Here is an 18,318-nt window from a genome sequence, read left to right as displayed (position 1 = left end):
TAAAAAAAAAAAAAAGTTTTCCAGAGGAGTACCCCTTTTAATAGGAATCAGTCAGCTCTACTTGCTGCTAAGAACTGCAGGCACAGGTGGATTGTTAGGTTATATAGGCAAAATGTACCTTTCCCTGGGCTGTTGCTGGTTGCCAAATCTTATAAAATTGTCGTTTTTCTTTTCTTGGCGCCTGTGTCCAAGAGGCGGGGCCCAGCTGCTCAAGTGCCACAGCCTGGCATACAGGGCACTGTACCATAGTCGAGGAGAAACTAGGAGGTGGGAGTGAGTGAGTGAGGTGTGCTAGTATGTGACACTTTAGGGGTTCAGCCTTACCTCTTTGGCAATTTTTATAAGTTTGGTATAGGTTCAGTAAAGGCACAATTTGCTTTTATACCCTAGCAGCTATCCAACTGTGTCTGCAGCAAATACAGCTGACAGACTCCCTGTAACCTTTATCAGAAAGCTTTTAATATATCAAGATGAAGAGCAATTTACAAACCGGACCGTAAAGGAGAAATCAGTTTCCTCTGTCTATATATGTATTGTTAGCAGTTCCTTTAAAAAATAGGCCCCCAAGGCTGAACTTCACTTTTAATGGGGTTGTAGGGGATCAGGAAATTATCCTTTCTTTCTAGAAATAGTGCCACCGTCCTGTATGGGCTATGTCTGGTATATCATCTTAAAGGAGTTATCCAGGACTTTAAAAAAAAAAAATGCAGATTTCAGCTAGGGATCGACCGATATAGTTTTTTAGGGCCGATACCGATAATCTGTTGAGGTTAGGGCCGATAACTTATACCGGAATATCGGTATAAATTATCGGCTATTTATCCCCCCACGACACCGCTGCAGATCATTGATTTAAAGCGGGTGCTTTAAATCAATGAACTGCAGCGGCTTTTGCGGTGCCATAGACCGCTGCCGCCACCCGCTTCTCTCCCCCTGCCTGTCCGGGGGTCCTGAGTCCTATCACCGCCACCCTACATGTCCTCAGGTTGTGTTTTATTGCAGCTTAGTTCATTTGAAGTGAATGGAGCAAAGTTGTAATACCACATTTTTTTTTTTTTTTTTTTTTTTTTTTTTAGCGGCTACGTATTTTTTAATCCCAGATAACCCCTTTAATTTTGTTTACTTAAATGGAGCTGCGCTGGATTATAATACTTATACTATAGACAGTGGCACTATACGTGGAGGGGAGTGAAGCCCTTTTTTCTGTTCTCATTTCCTCCATAATTTTTTTTCAGTGGATTTGCAGGAAAATCCATATGTTGCATGTAGATTTTTGCTGCAGACTTCAGTCCAATACGTGTAAATGATGAAAATCTGCAGCTTTTACGCAATAGAATGAGCATGGTGTGGATTTTCTATTCTACACCATGCTCATTCTATTGCGTAAAAGCTGCAGATTTTCATCCTTTACATGTGCAACTTGCATTGGACTGAATCTTGGCGCAGGTTTCTGTTGTGAAACTCACATTACAGATATGCTGCTCCACTTTCAATACTGCTATAAATACCCGAGCTGCTATCTACATTCATACTTTCAGAATACTGGTGTGTGAATGGTCTTAGTTTCTGTATAGCTTCTTGTACGGAGATATTCACACATGGCAGATTTGTTGCAGAAATTACTAGTACTGAATATAGTTTCATCTAAATATAACTAAACTGACTTGTTTTAGGAACAAGTGTATGGATTTCTACCAAGCCTTCATCAGATGACCGTCCAGATAATCTGCTGTGTGTGAATTCACCTGTATGGCAAGTCTTTGAAAGCCTTGCTGCCCCTACCGTCTTTTTGGGTGCAGTTTTCTTTAGAATGATTGCTAAGAAGTGCTAATAGTCAAGTCTTCCTTCCTATCGTTATCTTACTGTCTACTGGTGCAATGAAGTCTACAATAAATTTTCCTTTTAGGGCATAGGGGTAAGGGTAAATTTCAGACTGTAAAATAATTATACAAATTTTTACTGTTTTTATATATACATATATATGAGATTGTGGACTCCGGTTTATCTTTGTTTGTTGAATTATAACTGTTTATGCTCAATGTTTGAATAAAGATTTTTTTTTTATCTGTGGGGTAACACAGATGATAATTCCACTTGCTGAGCTTGTGTCATGCTTTAGTCTAACTGATCACTTTTCTCTACAGCCCGTTCCGGTAACAATCATCATTCCAGTGCTCATCCTTGGTTGTCATATCATTTAGAGCAGAACGTGGACAATCCCATTCTTCATGTTAGGTGCATACTGCAGCATCATAGTTCCAGTAATGTTCACTGGTTATCTCTAGGAGGAGTCCAATGCAGGTTAAGTTATGCATGGATTTTATGCAGATCTTTTTAGGAAGCATGTGGATGAGATTGCTACAGCTCCCATCCACTTTGCTTCTACTGTAACATTCTGTGGGTTTTCCACATAAAAAAAACAGCTGGAAAATATACCCTATACCTGTGTGACCATGTCTTTTAAAAAGTGTACCTTTTCATCTTTAAAAAAAAAAAAAAAAAAAAAGACATGTCAGAGATCTATCAAAACTTTTTATCTGGCAGGGTCTCAGTGTTGAGACTCCTAATGATCAGTAGAACAAACAGGGAGAAGCAATCTCCATCCTATGGTCCCATTATAAGGCTATAGAACTGCAGTACGGTAAAAACTGGGAGTAAAGTGTGCTAACACGCGCTTCTACCCACTCATTTGCTTTGTCGGAGGGGTCTGAGATCTAAGACCATGGCTGGTCTCTCTGACATGTCCTAAGTTTTTTTTTTTTTCTTTTTTGGTAACCTTACATTTTAAAGTGAAGGTTTTTTCAATGTATGTTTACACAGTGCAAATAGGATATACTGTATATTTTCCTCTTGTCAAGTTTATTTTTTGAATGACCAGGACATTTTAAAGTAGATTTGCTGTACTTTTCCACATTTACTTCAGTCAGGAAAAATACAGCTGACACATTTGCTGCATTCATGATGAGTTAGACATAGAAACTGTGATTATTTATTTTGAATACATATGTGTTATGGAATACTGTCACTGTACCACTAAAGTAATACAAAAAAGAAAAGCCTGCTGCTCAGACCAATATTTTTGGCATAAAAACCACATAGTAAACATGCTTTGGTTGTATTTCAAAATCTCAAGCGTTCCAGTACTTATAACTTCCTTTGGAGCATACAGCCCGACCAGTGCTCTTGGCTGCCACCTAGGTCAATGTCAGGAACTGCCTGGGGCAGGAGCAAATGCCCATAGCGAACCTCTCAGCTCTGGACAGTTCCTGACGGCAGAGTGCACTGTAGTCTGCTGGAGCATACAGCAACTAAGTACTTTTTTTTCCCCTCCAGAGTCCCCCTTTAAAAGGACTATTTACTTGGCCATAAAAAAGGAGATTTTTGTACTAACCATAAAATCTCTCTCATAGCTCTCATTGGGGGACACCTAACTGATGGGTATATGCTCTTGCCACTAGGAGTCACTGACACTAGGAAAAAAAAGTCGGCTCCTCCCTGGCAGTATATACCCGCCCACCTACAGTGAGGAAATCAGTTGTCACAAAGCAGTAGGAGAAGCCAACAAGAAATTCGTCTGAAAGGACCCTAGAAAGCAATCTCTGAGAGACAACCCAAGAACCGGAAAAAAGAAAAATGGGTGGGTGCGGTGTCCCCCAATGAGAACTACGAGAGAGATTTTACGGTGAGTACAAAAATCTCCTTTTCTCTGGCACTCTTCATTGGGGCACACCTAACTGATGGGACGTACCAAAGCAGTCCCCTAGGGTGGGAAAATACAACCACCAGAGAGAAGGAATCGGTCCCAAGACTGAATCCACGGGGCCCATGGACGAGCCCCCCAGGTCGGAAATTGAGCTCCCGGAAGGTCGCCCGTCAAGGAAGATGGATTAGGACCCCAAGGAAAAGGCTGACCACTGGGGGGGACCAGACAAGAAATGAATGTTAGGGTCACCTGGAAAACCCCTGAAGAGAAAGGAAAAAACAGACTACCACGAAAAGTCTCCGGATGACCACTTCCAGGAAAAAAACATGAAGAGGAGGAGTGCAGTAGAGAAAAAGCCTCCCCGCCAGATGGGCTAGCAGAGGAATCTGGGCCTAAACAGAACACATGCCCAAGATCGGAACCAGTACCAAGGTCAACTGAAATAGCTGACTGAAAGGAAGACATGCCACAGCATCCAAGGACAGAGTCTAAGCCAAGGACAAACAGTTCAGAGACCCAGTGGTCCTAGCGGACCCAAGCAAGACTTGGGTGACAGTGCGGAACAACTGACAGACAAAAAAAAGGAATGAACAACTAACCCTTCCATGGAGATTGCACAAATTCCTCCAACCGAGGAGAGAGGCAAGGATGCGTGAGCAGCAGTAGCTAACCAAAAAGGTGGAAGAGAGCTAGGCTGCAAAGGTGGATGGCAAGCCCACAAGCCTAGGCAATAAAAAACTATAGAGTGCCCTCGGTAAAAGACAAGGGCCCCGCCAATATCCCACCGAAAAAGGGGGAACAACGAGACGGCATCAGCCTGGCGGCAGAAAAAAAACTCAACAGCATAGTCCCTCTAGAGGAGGGAAAAACAAGGGTGATCAAATTTTGTGAAGAAAACACCAGTAAAGACCCATGCCAAGCACCCCGATCCCCACACCCTGTGGAAAAGGGAAACTGCAAGTGTGCCAGGCACAGCAGCAAAAGGGAAATGCTGCCCCAAAGCCATGGAACAAGGGCTGGGAGGGATCGGAAGCCTGTACACTGGAGCTGGGCAAAAAAACACAAACGTGTTGAGAGCCAAACCAGATGGAGAAAAAAAAAAAGCAAAAAAGAGTAGGTGGAAAAAGACACCTGTAGGCATAGGGAGAGACTGAACTGACTGTCACCCTCCAGGCCCCATGGCAGAACAGAAGTGGTGAATTGCCACAGGACAGAGGAAGAAAAATCTAAGGAGAACCCGAGGCTTACCCCGCTGAACAGAAGGAAAGGTGGGTTCCACACCTACTGGGCTGCCCTAGTATATGCAGAGACACATACATGAGGATCTCACGATAGTAGTGGGGCACCAAGACTGCCACACAAAGAACCGCAGACATCTAATGAAGAAGGTTAAGTGGAGCAGGAAACCTGCAGATACAGAGTGACTTACAGGTAGAAAGGCTGTCAAGAACACACACACACACACACACACACGAAAAAGGACGGTGGACTACAGCCGCAGCATCGACAGTAATGAGGAAGGTGACCAGGTCCGGCTATGTGGCACAGGGACCATGGTCCTGCAGACAGAAAACACAGAGAAGTGAGATACCAGCCGTCGGACAGAGTTAACCTTGCAATTCAGTATGTGATGCTTGGAACAAAGTCTATAGAGCAACACGGGGTGCTTCACTGAAAACGCACTGGCAGCGGGGTACCAGAACTACCGACCACAGAGTGGGAAATGTATGGTAGATGACTGGATTTACCATGTGGAAAACTGACTGGCCGACAGGAATAGAATTCCAGAGCACCCAAGATGACTCCAGTCAGCCTCCCACATAAGGTGGGGTACTAGAGTGCGGTCCGACCAAATGGTTGACCAGGTGGAATAGAGAACTCAACAGCCGAAGGAATGGCCGACTGACATCAAGCCCGCATGCCTGTAGGGACCCTACCCCAGTTCCCTCACCCAGCAATGAGATACGGAAAAACCGGCTATGCTCGCGGCAGCGGGTATACCCTGCCAGGGAGGAGCTGACTTTTTTTTTTTCCTAGTGGCAAGAGCATATACCCATCAGTTAAGTGTCCCCCAATGAAGAGGGCAAGAGAAATAAAAGCACCTTTAGGAATTGTTTTAGGACACCTTCATAGTGCTTCATAATTTCATTTAAATATTCTTGCTTGTGTTAATATTTTTGTGTGTGTGTGTCACTTTGTACATTTGTTTTTAAGCCCTACAGAGAATCCTATGCAGATTTATCAGTCTGCATAGAACTATAACTGTCTGGTTTTGGCCATAACAACCAATCACAGTTCAGCTTTCATATCTTAACATGCTCTGGTAAAGGGAAAGCTTAGCTGTGATTGGTTGCTGTGGGAAAAATCAGACAGTTTCGGGCAGATTGATCTATCTGGGCCATTGTATATGTAGTGAATTTTATACTTCCCTATAGACTCTTAATAAACCTCTGGCCACAGTGTTTTGCCCAAATATAAATGCGCCAAAACAACCGTGTTGTTAAACTATTTCCTCCCTAGAATTGAGAGGGGAAAAAAAAAAAAAAAAAAAAGTGTCCATGATTCTGCATTATTTGTTAGAAAATGTTTTTATTTTCAGGAGATTGGGTGATAACACTGTTGGGCTTTGTTCACACAGGAAATGTCTGTGCTGACATTGAAATCAATGGAGCTCCGCTGCGGAATTCTGTACAAAAAATTCCAATCTGTGAACATAGCCTAAGGGCTCTTTCACATGATTTTCTGTTGCAGATTTTACTACCAATTGAAGTCAATGGACAGCAAAATCTAAAGTAAATCTGCAGCATAAAATATACACGTACCCTAAGGCAGGGGTTTTACTAAGGATTTCCTGTCCAGAAGTAAAGAGTGTAAGGTTCCATATTTACACAGCAGAATCCAACAGAAATATATCATCGGAAATTCTGTTGCAGCAGAGTCCCATGGTTTTCACATCTGCTGTGGAAATTAAAATTCTTGACTCCAGAAACATCTCAATTCTTGCTTGTGCTGCCTTCTCCTGCCACCGGGGAATGTCCAGTTTGAAATTCCACCATGGAATTGGGGCTTGAGTCCGTGCAGGCATTGCCATCCCAATAGACAGCAATGTTTTTTTTTTTGCCAGAACAACGTGAAAGATCATTCTTTTTCTGGCAGAATTTCACCGCTTCTGAAATTCCGAAGTGTGCACTGTGCAATGCAATCCAATTGACAACAATGAGAATCTGCTGCTAAGTGGACGCTGGGATATTCCTCAGTATGAACCTAACTTTAGAGCTTATCCTTCGATACAGTTTAGATATCAATTTTAGCATAGTTGAGTAAATTAAAATACACAGGGTAGAGCTATTGTTGCAAATGTGTTAAAACTGGTGAACACACCTTGCACCAAATTTATTAGTTTTAGATACTTTTTGCACCTTGATAAGACAAGTGGCTTGGTTTAGTAGAAAAAAGGGGTGTTGCCTTAGATTATCACGAGTAGGTGGCTTAATCTTAGACACAGTGTCCAAAGGTGGGCCAGGTTATGTTCACACATCAGAATTTCTGTGCCGATTTCTGCACAGAGATTAAGCTGCAGCAGAGCCCCATGGACTTCGAGTTACGCTAGCATTCACTTTAACAGGTCCTCCGGAAATCTGCCACTATTGGAGACGTTTGACAAATATGAGCATGTGAATACGGGCTGCACAATATCATAAAAGCAATTGAATCGCGATTTTTGTGAATTGGGATATGGCCCCTCTGGGGAAAACTTGTGATTATCTGCTCAGGCCAGGTCCCGTGTGCGGCTTCAGGTGGGGGCCGGCCAGAGAAGGTAAAAACAAATTCAAATACTAAGTCAGTGTTTCTTAACCAGGATGCCTCCAGCTGTTGCAAAATAATGTGACTGTGGGAGGAATAGAAATTAAATGGGGGAGATGCAAGATTGGGCATGAAATAGGGGGATTTCACTATTTGTTTATTATATTGCATTGCAATATTTCGCCCATAATCACAGTTTCCTTATATCGTGCAGCCCTAATGTGAACATACCTTCAGGGTATATTCACATATACAGTATCCTGCGCAGAATTTGAAGCTGCAGAGCTCAATGTAAACTGACTGACTGAATACAACTTAAAATCTGCAGCTCCAAATCCTGCACATCAAATATGCGCAGGATCCTGTACATGTGAATAGACCCAAAAACACAATCTAACACAGATGTATTAATCTGTTGAAGACAAAACTGGAGTGATTTACGCATAGCAACCAATCACATCTTGACTTTCATTGCTCTATAGTTTGATAAGAAATTAAAGCTGAGCCTTGAACGGTACATGGGCAAACCACTCTAGTTTTGTCTCCAACAGATCTATAATTTAGGCCATTGTGTTACTTATCTAACCTATAAAAGAACTTTGCTCCATTCACAATTCTACTGCTTGTATCTGAAAACCATTAGTACAAGACTACAGTAGAATATCTGGTTTTCTTCTACAGCAGATTATGCACAGAGCCCCTGCAGATATTGAAACAGCAAGCAAGACAACAGAAGTGTGAATTCAGTTTGAGTACTCATACGCAGCAGATTTGTTGCAGAATTTTCTGATTCAGTTCCATTGATTTAAATAACACTGACTCCTACAAATCCTATTCAGATGAGACAGTAGCAGAATTTCTGTAAAAAAGGATAAGTAATGTGAATGAAACTTCACACACACATTTCTACACATAAACTGGGTTTAAAAAGTGGCTTTACTAGCTGGAAAATGTATTATCACGAATTCTAAGCTGACTAAATATCAGCACCCAGTACTACTGGTATTGGTTGCAAACCAAAAAAAAAAAGAAAAAAGTTATGTAGGAAATGTACTTGTTTTACCAAGTACTTCTAGTCATGATTTCTTTCTGGCCCTGCGAATAAGGAAATTGCATAGACATAGGGGGAGATTTATCAAAGGATTGACAGTTTTTTTTCCATCTATATTTGTCACACAGAAAGTCGCAGTCTAAATATGTGCAACTTTTTTTTGTGACTCTTGCTTTAGAGGAGTTTTAGAACATGATGCATTCTAGTCTATTTTAGATGGAAAAAGGCCTTGGTGCTGAATTTATCAATAGCGACTTTTCAGCGAAAAATCGCGTTGGCTGAAAGTACGCCGAAATGTCAGACCATGCTGGAGCAGGTTTAAATACAGTTTAAGGCTGCATTCACACCTCGTTTTTATGTTACAGCTGCCGGATCCGGCTGGGGGAGGGGCAAACCGGGCTCTCCCGTACCCCAGCCATACCAGCGATGAAATCCATTTACTTTAATGAGCCGACCGGCGTCAAGCAGTGACTCCGGTCGGCTCATTTTTTACCCATATCTGTTTTTTTTGACTGAACCTAAAACCATAGTATATTATTACGGTTTTAGGTCTGGTCAGGAAACCTCATAAGGGTAAAAAATTAGCCGACTGGAGTCACCGGTACCCGTAACGTAAAAAACGAGGTGAGAATGCAGCCTAAACCATAGATCTTGCGACTTGATAAATTAAGCGCACAAGAGACCGGCCAAACCCTCTGTGGGTTGGTCTATATTGATGCGGGGAAATAGACAACTTTGATAAATCTCCCCCATAGAGTTCCATGGTCCATATGGTTCAGAAATGGGATATGTACAAATAGGAAAGGTAGGATTGTCCAAGATTAGGTAAAGAGTCTACTTTTTGTTCCCAAGTAATGGTGCCACTCCTGTGTATGGAGCTGAGCTGCAATACCAAACACTGCCCGTAAACAAGAGTGGTGGTGTTTCCAAATATAAAAAAAAAAGTAGAACCTTTTTTCTAATACTAATATAAACCTGCATCAGTTTTTGATTCTTTCCCATTGTCCATCTGCTTTTTTCTTATATGAACGGGGCTCTCCATTAGGAAATACAGATACTTGAGGATGTGGATTGTCCTTCAGATACTGAAGTGAAGATTTCATATGTTGGACAAAATGTGGAGGTTCTGCCTGTGGAGATGTGGAAAAACACTGAAAAAAAAAAAAACAAGAGAAAGTGTAGTCAGTAGAGTACAGCAGTGTTCGCATACCTGTGGCTTAAAGGGGTACTCCCAAGCCTATCCTTTCCCTCTCACAAACCTATTCATTTATCTAAATATCATTAGCTACATAGAGCAGTTTCCCTCTTTCAGCTGTCACTTACATGCAGGGAGTGAGAGAAAGACATAATTATCAGATCTACCTTGTCTGTGCAAAGCCCTCACTGAGAGTAGCCCCCACCCTCCTGGAAGACAAACACCACATGATTTCTGTCTTGTCTAGGAGTCTGGCTTCACAGCCACATCTCCCCTCTCTGTGTGAGGATCTTGCCAACAGAGAAACAGCCCATGGTCTCCTCAGCACATAACTTGTCCTCCTGTAGATCTAATCACTGACCGCTGCCATTAAGAGCATAGCATGATTTATTGCTGGGGAGGGAGGAGATAGTTTGAAAAAAAAAAAAAAAAAAACAACACATGTACAGTGTGTGCTGCTGCTTACAACACAGCACGCACACAGATAGCAAAAAGGAATTGGCTGGCAGCCATTACACAGAACGGCACTGACTGCTAAGAGTTGTAGTCTGTGCTGCAAGCAAGGAAAAATAATATTTAAGAGACAACAAGGTCCACAGGAGCTGGCATAATCACATGGATATCTACAGGGACACAGAACAGGTATTGTGGTGGCTTTGGGGCATTTTTATTTTTATTAACTTCCCTGGAGCCCTCCTTTAAACAAATTACAGTTTGTTTTTTGTTTGTTTTTTAATTTAAGTGAAAACCCAACCCCATATGCACACATACAGTCATGGCCGTAAATGTTGGCAACCCTGAAATTTTTCTACAAAATTTAGTATTTCTCCCAGAAAAGGATTGCAGTAACATGTTTTGCTATACACGTTTATTCCCTTTGTGTGTATTGAAATTTAACAAAAAAAAGGAGGAAAAAAAGCAAATTGGACATAATGTCACACCAAACTCCAAAAATGATCTGTACAAAATGATTGTCTCCTTTCAAAATTGTGGAAAAATAAGATTGTTTCAGTGATGCTCCTTTAAACTTACCTGGGGCAAGTAACAGGTGTGGGCAATATAAAAATCACACCTGAAAGCAGGAGAGAAGTTCACTTAGACACACAATGCAAAGACTGTGTGCCACACTAAGCATGGACGACAGAAAGAGGAGAAAAGAACTGTGAGGACTTGAGAACCAAAATTGTGGAAATATCAACAATCTCAAGGTTACAAGTCCATCTCCAGAGAGCTAGATTTGCCTTTGTCCACAGTGCGCAACATTATCAAGAAGTTTGCAACCCATGACACTGTAGCTAATCTCCCTGGGCTTGGACGGAAGAGAAAAATTTATGAAAGGTGTCAACGCAGGATAGTCTGGATGGAGGATAAGCAGCCCCAAACAAATTCCAAAGATATTCAAGCTGTCCTGTAGGCTCAGGGAGCATCAGTGTCAACACAAACTATTCGTCAACATTTAAATGAAATGCTATGCAAGAGACCAAGGAGGACCCCACTGCTGACACAGAGACATAAAAAAGCAAGACTACATTTTGCCAAAATGAACTTGAGAAAGCCAAAATCCTTCTGGGAAAACATCTTGTGGACAGATGAGACCAAGATAGAGCTTTTTGGTAAAGCACATCATTCTACTGTTTACCGAAAATGAATTGAGGCCTACAAAGAAAAGAACACAGTACCTACAGTGAAATATGGTGGAGGTTCAATTATGTTTTGCTGCCTCTGGCACTGGGTGCCTTGAATGTGTGCAAGGCATGAAATCTGAGGATTACCAACGGATTTTGGGTCGCACTGTACAGCCCAGTGTGAGAAAACTGGGTTTGCATTTGAGATCTTGGGTCTATACCCAACATACGTCAAAAAGCACCCAGAAATGGATGGCAACAAAGCGCTGGAGAGTTCTGAAGTGGCCAGCAATGAGTCCAGATCTAAATTATTGATGGTTTTTGGAAGCAAATTATTTCAGTTATTTTTTTTTCAAAGGGTATGCAACCAAATATTAAGTTAAGGGTGCCAATAATAATTTTGTCCAGCCCATTTTTGAAGTTTGGTGTGACATGTCAAATTTGCTTTTTTTCCCTCCCTTTTTACATTTAGTACCAATACACACAAAGGGAATAAACGTGTATAGCAAAACATGTGTTACTGCAATCCTTTTCTGTGAGAAATACTTAATTTTCTTGAAAAATTTCAGGGGTGCCAACATTTACGGCCATGACTGTGGTACATGTAAAAGTTCACCGATGTGTGTCAGAGGTTTTTCAGAAATCGTGGACAAAACGTCAAAGTCCAGGAGATTTATTGTGGGCAAGAATGTAAAGTAGGAGACTGTTCCTGCTCCTGTACATTGAGCAGCAAGCATACATGGCTGATCAGAGATAAGTAGTGATGCTGTACGGTATCACCACTTACACTCATTCTGCACCCAGTCCAGCGATTGTTCACTAAGCAGTGAGGGGTACAGTGTATGCCTCTCTGCTCAGGTTAAACGAGCAGGGACTCCTACCTTGACAGCAGGATACCCTGTTGTTGTACATACTTTCAATTTGACAGGAGTCCCATTAGTACAATTCCAAATTGAATCTGACAGGCAATTTGAGTGAATCTAATAAAAATAAATTTTGGAGCATTCATTTGTATCTACTAGCTACAACTAATATATTTACTTGACAGGTAGCTTTTTTTTTTTTCTAACTAACCACAGTAGTTACTTATTAGACATAGTACTACAGGATTTAGCTGAACAAGTCCGCTGTATACTCACTTCCAGGATCTGCCGGTCTTCCTGATTCAGCCAAAAATCTATGTTTGGGAAAGGTTGCCAGGAATAAGGACCAATGTTTAACTGCTCATTTTCAGCATCATAAATATTCACCATCTAAGACCAAGACATCAACGTAGTGTTACTTATCTATTAAAATCAGTCACGTGATGTTGCATCTGACTTTTAGACACAATTTTGAATAGAACTTGTCCCACAAGAAAGCAGTGCATTGTGGGAGCTCAGATATACAGAAATTGTATTTACTTTTTAGCTATGTTTCTTTACTAATAGTTTGGAATTGTTTTATAAAATCTATAAGTAAACTCTTCTAAGTTCACATATTAAGGGGTAACTGACTATTGTGCAGCAGCTTAGGCTCTGTTCACACTGTCAGACGGATTAATTTCAAAGTCCCCATCAACTGTCCTGTCACATTTGATGGAAAGAATAACCCTGGCATGCATTGCTTTTCCCCCATCAAAATGATCTCTCTATGGGGTCATTCAGGCACCAGTGTAATCCATAGTTCAACTAATGCACTGTAGTTTCTGTTATACCTGAAAATGAAGTGTGAACTGGTCCTCCAATGGTCACTAAGCTGCAGCACGGAGGACATTATAGTGCAATGTAAGCTGTAAATCCAGCTCTGGGTGTCACATAACACTCACTAAATCTTTCAGCATTTCTATGTCCTTTTATGCTTCTGTCTCCCTCCTCCTACCCTCTCCATAGGCAAGTGTTTACCAACCTTTTTCAGCTCGGGGCACACCTTGGAAATTTTGTTTTACCATGCAAACCTACCAATCCCCTAACTTCCCACCCCAGCTTTCCCTGTATATAGGACCTGCACCCCCAATGTTTATTTCAGTAACAACCCCCACAATGTGACTCCAGCAGCTCCTGCCATACATAGTAATATCAAATGTGATTAGTGCTCAAGATCTGAATATATGGCAAATGTTATTTGTTACACATCATAATAATTAAAAGGATATATTTGTCAACATTACACAATGCTTCCCCCATCAAGGCCCTTGCTGGTAGGAGGCAATCAATATATACAAATAGATAGGATAAGGTAAATGGTATAAAATGCTGAATGATAAAAATAGTGAACAGATTTAAATGTCCATCCCAAAATTGCCTGCAACGTTTTCTTGATTGAGGTAGTAGTAGAACAATAGCAAGTCTGTATAATAAGTCTATGAAGAACGTAGGTGGAAAAGCGTACCGCTCACCCAATTGTCGTTCACCTGGTTCTTGTAGCCGGGTCTGCGATGTGCAGACCTAGTTGTATCAGTGTGGATCTGGTTCTTGCAGCCGGACAAGCAATGTTACAGTTACTGGTATAGACCTAGTGTCAGAAGCGTGGAGCTGTGCACAGAGCGATAATGATGCCGGCGATGTCGCTCCTCTCCTGTGATCGTACGTGCCTCCAGGTTCTTGCACTCACTAGTAACGTGCTGACTTGAATATATGCAGAGATGCCTGTAGTGATATTGGAGATGCAGTTAAGTTGTTGCCGATTGCGATGGTTTGTGGTAGCAGTGAAAGAAAAAAAACTTTGCGTCCTCGTGGCAGGGAACAGGAATATCCAATGATATAGAGCATAAGCTTAGCATGCTAATATTTAGACATGTTTTGGTCCCTCCTTGGTCCATCCTACTGCTTGCTGATTTACTGAGGAAGGTCCCTAAGGAGGGACCAAAACATCTCTAAATATCAGCATGCTAAGCTTATGCTCTATACCATTGGATATTCCTGTTCCCTGCCACGAGGACGCAAAGTTTTTTTCTTTCACTGCTACAACAAACCATTGCAATCGCCAACAACGTAACTGGCATCTCTAATATCACTACAGGCATCTCTGCATACATTCAGGTCTGCACGTTACTAGTGAGTGCAAGAACCCGGAGGCGCGCACGATCACAGGAGAGGAGCGACATCGACGACATCATTATCACTTTGTGAGCAGCGCCACGCTTCTGACACTAGGTCTACACCGGTAACTGTAACATCAGTCAGCTAAAGACACTGACTTCTGAGAAGCTGGTGCGGGCGGCAGTGTGCTCCTCCATTAATGATCCTCTTTAAACATTGCTATGTCATTAAGTTCAATTCTAAACACAGTTTCCAGTTTAAAGTAGTATTCCATATCAATATATCTGCTATACCATTTTAAATAACTCTGCTTGCTGTCATTCAATAAAAACTCTTACTACTGCCAGTGGAAAACTGTCCTATGATGGGCACACAGGTCAAACTTGTCCTGAGCAGAGCCCCTAAGTGACCATCACATGACCATGGACAGATTTTTACCTGCTATAAATAAAACATGGTCCTGATGAATAACTACACAGTGTTTAATTTTGTTAAGAGATGAAACAAAAATCATTTATTTTGTTAATATATGATGAATATACTTTATTTGCTGAAGCTGGAATACCCTTTAAAAAAATGTCTATTTTCAATATGTTACTATAAATGTTACTCTAGTAACTAAAATAATCTGAATGTTAAGCTGCCAACACATGGATAACATCAGTCCAGTTACTAAGTACACTTACATGTCCTCCAGTTAGAATGTATGCAGAACGCAAATCCTCATCTGGCTGCCGGTCCGGAAATGTTGCTTTGGAAATTTCTCCTGTCTTAACATTTACTGCTGAATGAAGAATAACCAGAATGGGTTACAGCAGATAAACTAAAGGAAACATTTTTTTCTTACAGTATTTTTGTGGCAATTAATTTTGTTAAAATTTAATCAAAATAACTGGTCTCTTTAACCCCTTAAAGACACAGGACGCAAATGTACGCCCTGGTACTTAATGCACCAGGACGTACATTTAAGTCTTGTGCATGATGCGGGCACCGGAGTGGTGCTCGCATCATGCACGGCAGGTCCCGGCTGCTATCAGCAGCCAGCAACCCGCCAGTAATGGCGTACATCAGCCATCACGCTGATGTCCACCATTAACCACTCAGATGCAGTGATCAATACAGACCACGGTATTTTCGGCAATGCGGGTGTTAAAATGGATGATCTGATCGCCAGTGGCACTGCCACGGGGATTCGATCATCCAACATGGCGGCCGGAGGTTCCCTTACCTGCTCCGGCTGTCTCCAGGGGCCTTCTGATCTGAGATCAAGCAGACCAGAACAGAAGATCGCCAATAACACTGATCAGTGCGATCAAATGTTTGCTATAAAACATAAAAAGTGTAAAAAATAAAATAAAAATCCCCTGCACCAATAAAAATGTAAATCATCCCTTTTTCCCCCCCATTTTACCCCCAAAAAGCGTAAAACAAACAAATTTATGAACATATTTGGTATCGCCACGTACGTAACTATCAAAATATAATGTTAATAATACCATATGGTGAACGGCTTAAATGTGGGAAAAAAAATCCCAAATTACTGCTTTTTTGTCACATCACATTCCCCAAAACATTTATAAAAAGCGATTTAAAAGTTTCATATACCTATATGTGGTATTGATAAAAAGTACAGATCACAGCGCAAAAAATTAGCCTTCATACAGCCGCCTATGACGAAAAAAAGAGAAAGTGATAGGTCGTCAAAATAGAGGGATTTTAAACATTGATTTATTTGGTTAAAAAGTGTAAGATTTTTTTTTAAAGGGGTATTCCGGGCAAAAACATCTTATCCCCTATTCAAAAGGATAAGGGATAAGATGTTTTTGCCCGGAATACCCCTTTAACCTGTTAAGGACTAAGGGCGTACATGTACGCCTTTGCTCTCTGGTACTTAAGGACCAAGGACCGGATCGGGGTGACTGCTGATATCGATCAGCAGGCACCCCGCACAAATGCCCAGGGGGGGGGTCATCATCAGACCCCCCCCCCCCATGTCTGTGATAGCCGCAAATCACAAGTAAATTCACACTTGCGATTTGCACGATTACGGGTCATTACGGGTCTATGGTGACCCGCAATATAAGGGGGATCGCGGTTGTCTAAGACACCTACGATCCCCCTGAAGGGATAGGAGTGAGGTGGCAGAGCTGCCACCCCTCCAAACCATGCTATTGGGCGTCTGGAAGCGACGTCCAATAGCAGATCGGGGGCGGGGGGGGGGGGTTAACTTTCGTTTTCCCCGTTCTGCCCACCCACAATAGGCGGGGCAGGATGGGGAAACGACAGAGGACCGGCGCCGAAGTCCACTTACCCTGCGGGCGACGATTGGTGTTGGAGATCGGCGGGCGGCATGTCGTGCGGCTGGCTCCCTGGATCCGACGGAAGACGGTAAGTTGCCTAGCAACATCTAGAGGGCTACAGTCTGAGACCACTATACAGTGGTCTCTACACTGTTGCCCTCCAGATGTTGCAAAACTACAACTCCCAGCATGCCCAGACAGCTGTCATGCTGGGATTTGTAGTTTTGCAACAGCTGGAGGGCTACAGTTTGTATATCACTGTGCAGTGAACTGTGGCCCTCTAGATCTTGCAAAACTACAACTCCCAGCATGCCCACATAGCAGTTTGCTGTCTGGGCATGCTGAGATTTGTAGTTTTGCAATATCTGGAGGGTCACAATTTGGAGATCACTGTGCAGTGGTTTCTGAACTGTAGCCCTCCAGATGTTGCAAAACTGCAAAGTGTGCCTCCAGCTGTTGTACTTTTGCAACTCCCAGCATGCACGGTCTGTCAGTGCATGCTGGGAGTTGCAGTTTTGAAACAGCTGGAGGTTTGCCCCCCCCCCCCCATGTGAATGTACGCGGGCAGGTTTACAGTAAGTTTCCTGCTTCAAGTATGAGCTGCGGCAAATTTTTTGCCGCAGCGCAAACTCCTAGCGGTAAGCTCACTGTAAACCTCTGCCAGTGTGAATGCACCCTAAAAACACTATACTACCACATAATAAAGGGTAAAACACTACATATACACCCCCTTACACAGTCCCCCCCCGAATAGAAATGAAAAATGTATTGTACAGCAGTGTTTCCAAAACGGAGCCTCCAGCTGTTGCAAAACAACAACTCCCAGCATTTCAGGACAGCCACTGACTGTCCAGGCATGCTGGGAGTTTAGCAACAGCTGGAGGCACCCTGTTTGGGAATCACTGGCATAGAATACCCCTATGTCCACCCCTATGCAATCCCTAATTTAGTCCTCAAATGCGCATGTTGCTCTCTCACTTCGGAGCCCTGTCGTATTTCAAGGAAACAGTTTAGGACCACATATGGGGTATTTCCGTATTCAGGAGTAATTGCACTACAAATTTTGGGGGGGCTTTTTCTCCTTTTACCCCTTATGAAAAGGAAAAGTTGGGGTCTACACCAGCCTGTTATAAAATAAAAACATGCTGGTGTTGTCTTTTACTTTTTATTTTCACAAGAGGTAAAAAGGAAAAAAAAGACCCCCAAAATTTGTAACACAATTTCTCCTGAATACAGAAATACCCCATATGTGGGTGTAAAATGCTCTGCGGGCACACAACAAGGCTCAGGATTGAGAGCGCACCATGTACATTTGAGGCCTAAATTGGTGATTTGCACAGGGGTGGCTGATTTTACTGAGATTCTGAAATAAACGTCAAAAAATAAATACCCACATGTGACCCCATTTTGGAAACTACACCCCTCATGGAACATAACAAGGGGTATAGTGAACTTTACAACCCACAGGTGTTTCACGAATTTTCATTAAAGTTGGATGGGAAAATAAAAATAAATTAAAAAATTCTCACTAAAATGCTGGTGTTACCCTAAATTTTCACAAGGGGAAATAGCAAAAAAAAAAGCCCCCCAAAATTTGTAACCCCATTTCTCTTGAGTATG

The 18,318-nt window shown here is 42.1% G+C and overlaps 1 protein-coding gene across 5 annotated transcripts in view; it reads right to left on the bottom strand.

Moving 5' to 3' along the window:
• NTAN1 (N-terminal asparagine amidase) overlaps window positions 1–18,318 on the bottom strand; it is a 52,725-nt gene that overhangs the window by 4,285 nt on the left and 30,122 nt on the right. Inside the window, exons 8-12 of one of the 5 annotated variants that reach the window (XM_056535908.1) lie at window positions 16,004–16,066; window positions 15,085–15,182; window positions 12,518–12,631; window positions 9,534–9,709; window positions 17–8,366 (exon numbers count right to left, since the gene is read on the bottom strand). In XM_056535908.1, the coding sequence (XP_056391883.1) occupies window positions 9,539–9,709; window positions 12,518–12,631; window positions 15,085–15,182; window positions 16,004–16,066 (446 nt within the window). In that variant the 3' untranslated portion in view covers window positions 17–8,366; window positions 9,534–9,538. Of the gene's footprint in view, window positions 1–16; window positions 9,710–12,517; window positions 12,632–15,084; window positions 15,183–16,003; window positions 16,067–18,318 lie in introns of those variants that run through there. The other 4 variants (XM_056535909.1, XM_056535910.1, XM_056535907.1 and 1 more) reach the window with 4 other exon arrangements.

Source organism: Hyla sarda, chromosome 8 (assembly GCF_029499605.1).
Source record: "Hyla sarda isolate aHylSar1 chromosome 8, aHylSar1.hap1, whole genome shotgun sequence".
NCBI classification, from domain to species: Eukaryota; Metazoa; Chordata; class Amphibia; order Anura; family Hylidae; genus Hyla; species Hyla sarda.
Note: the sequence above shows the minus strand (reverse complement) of the source record. Positions and strands in the feature narration are given on the sequence as shown.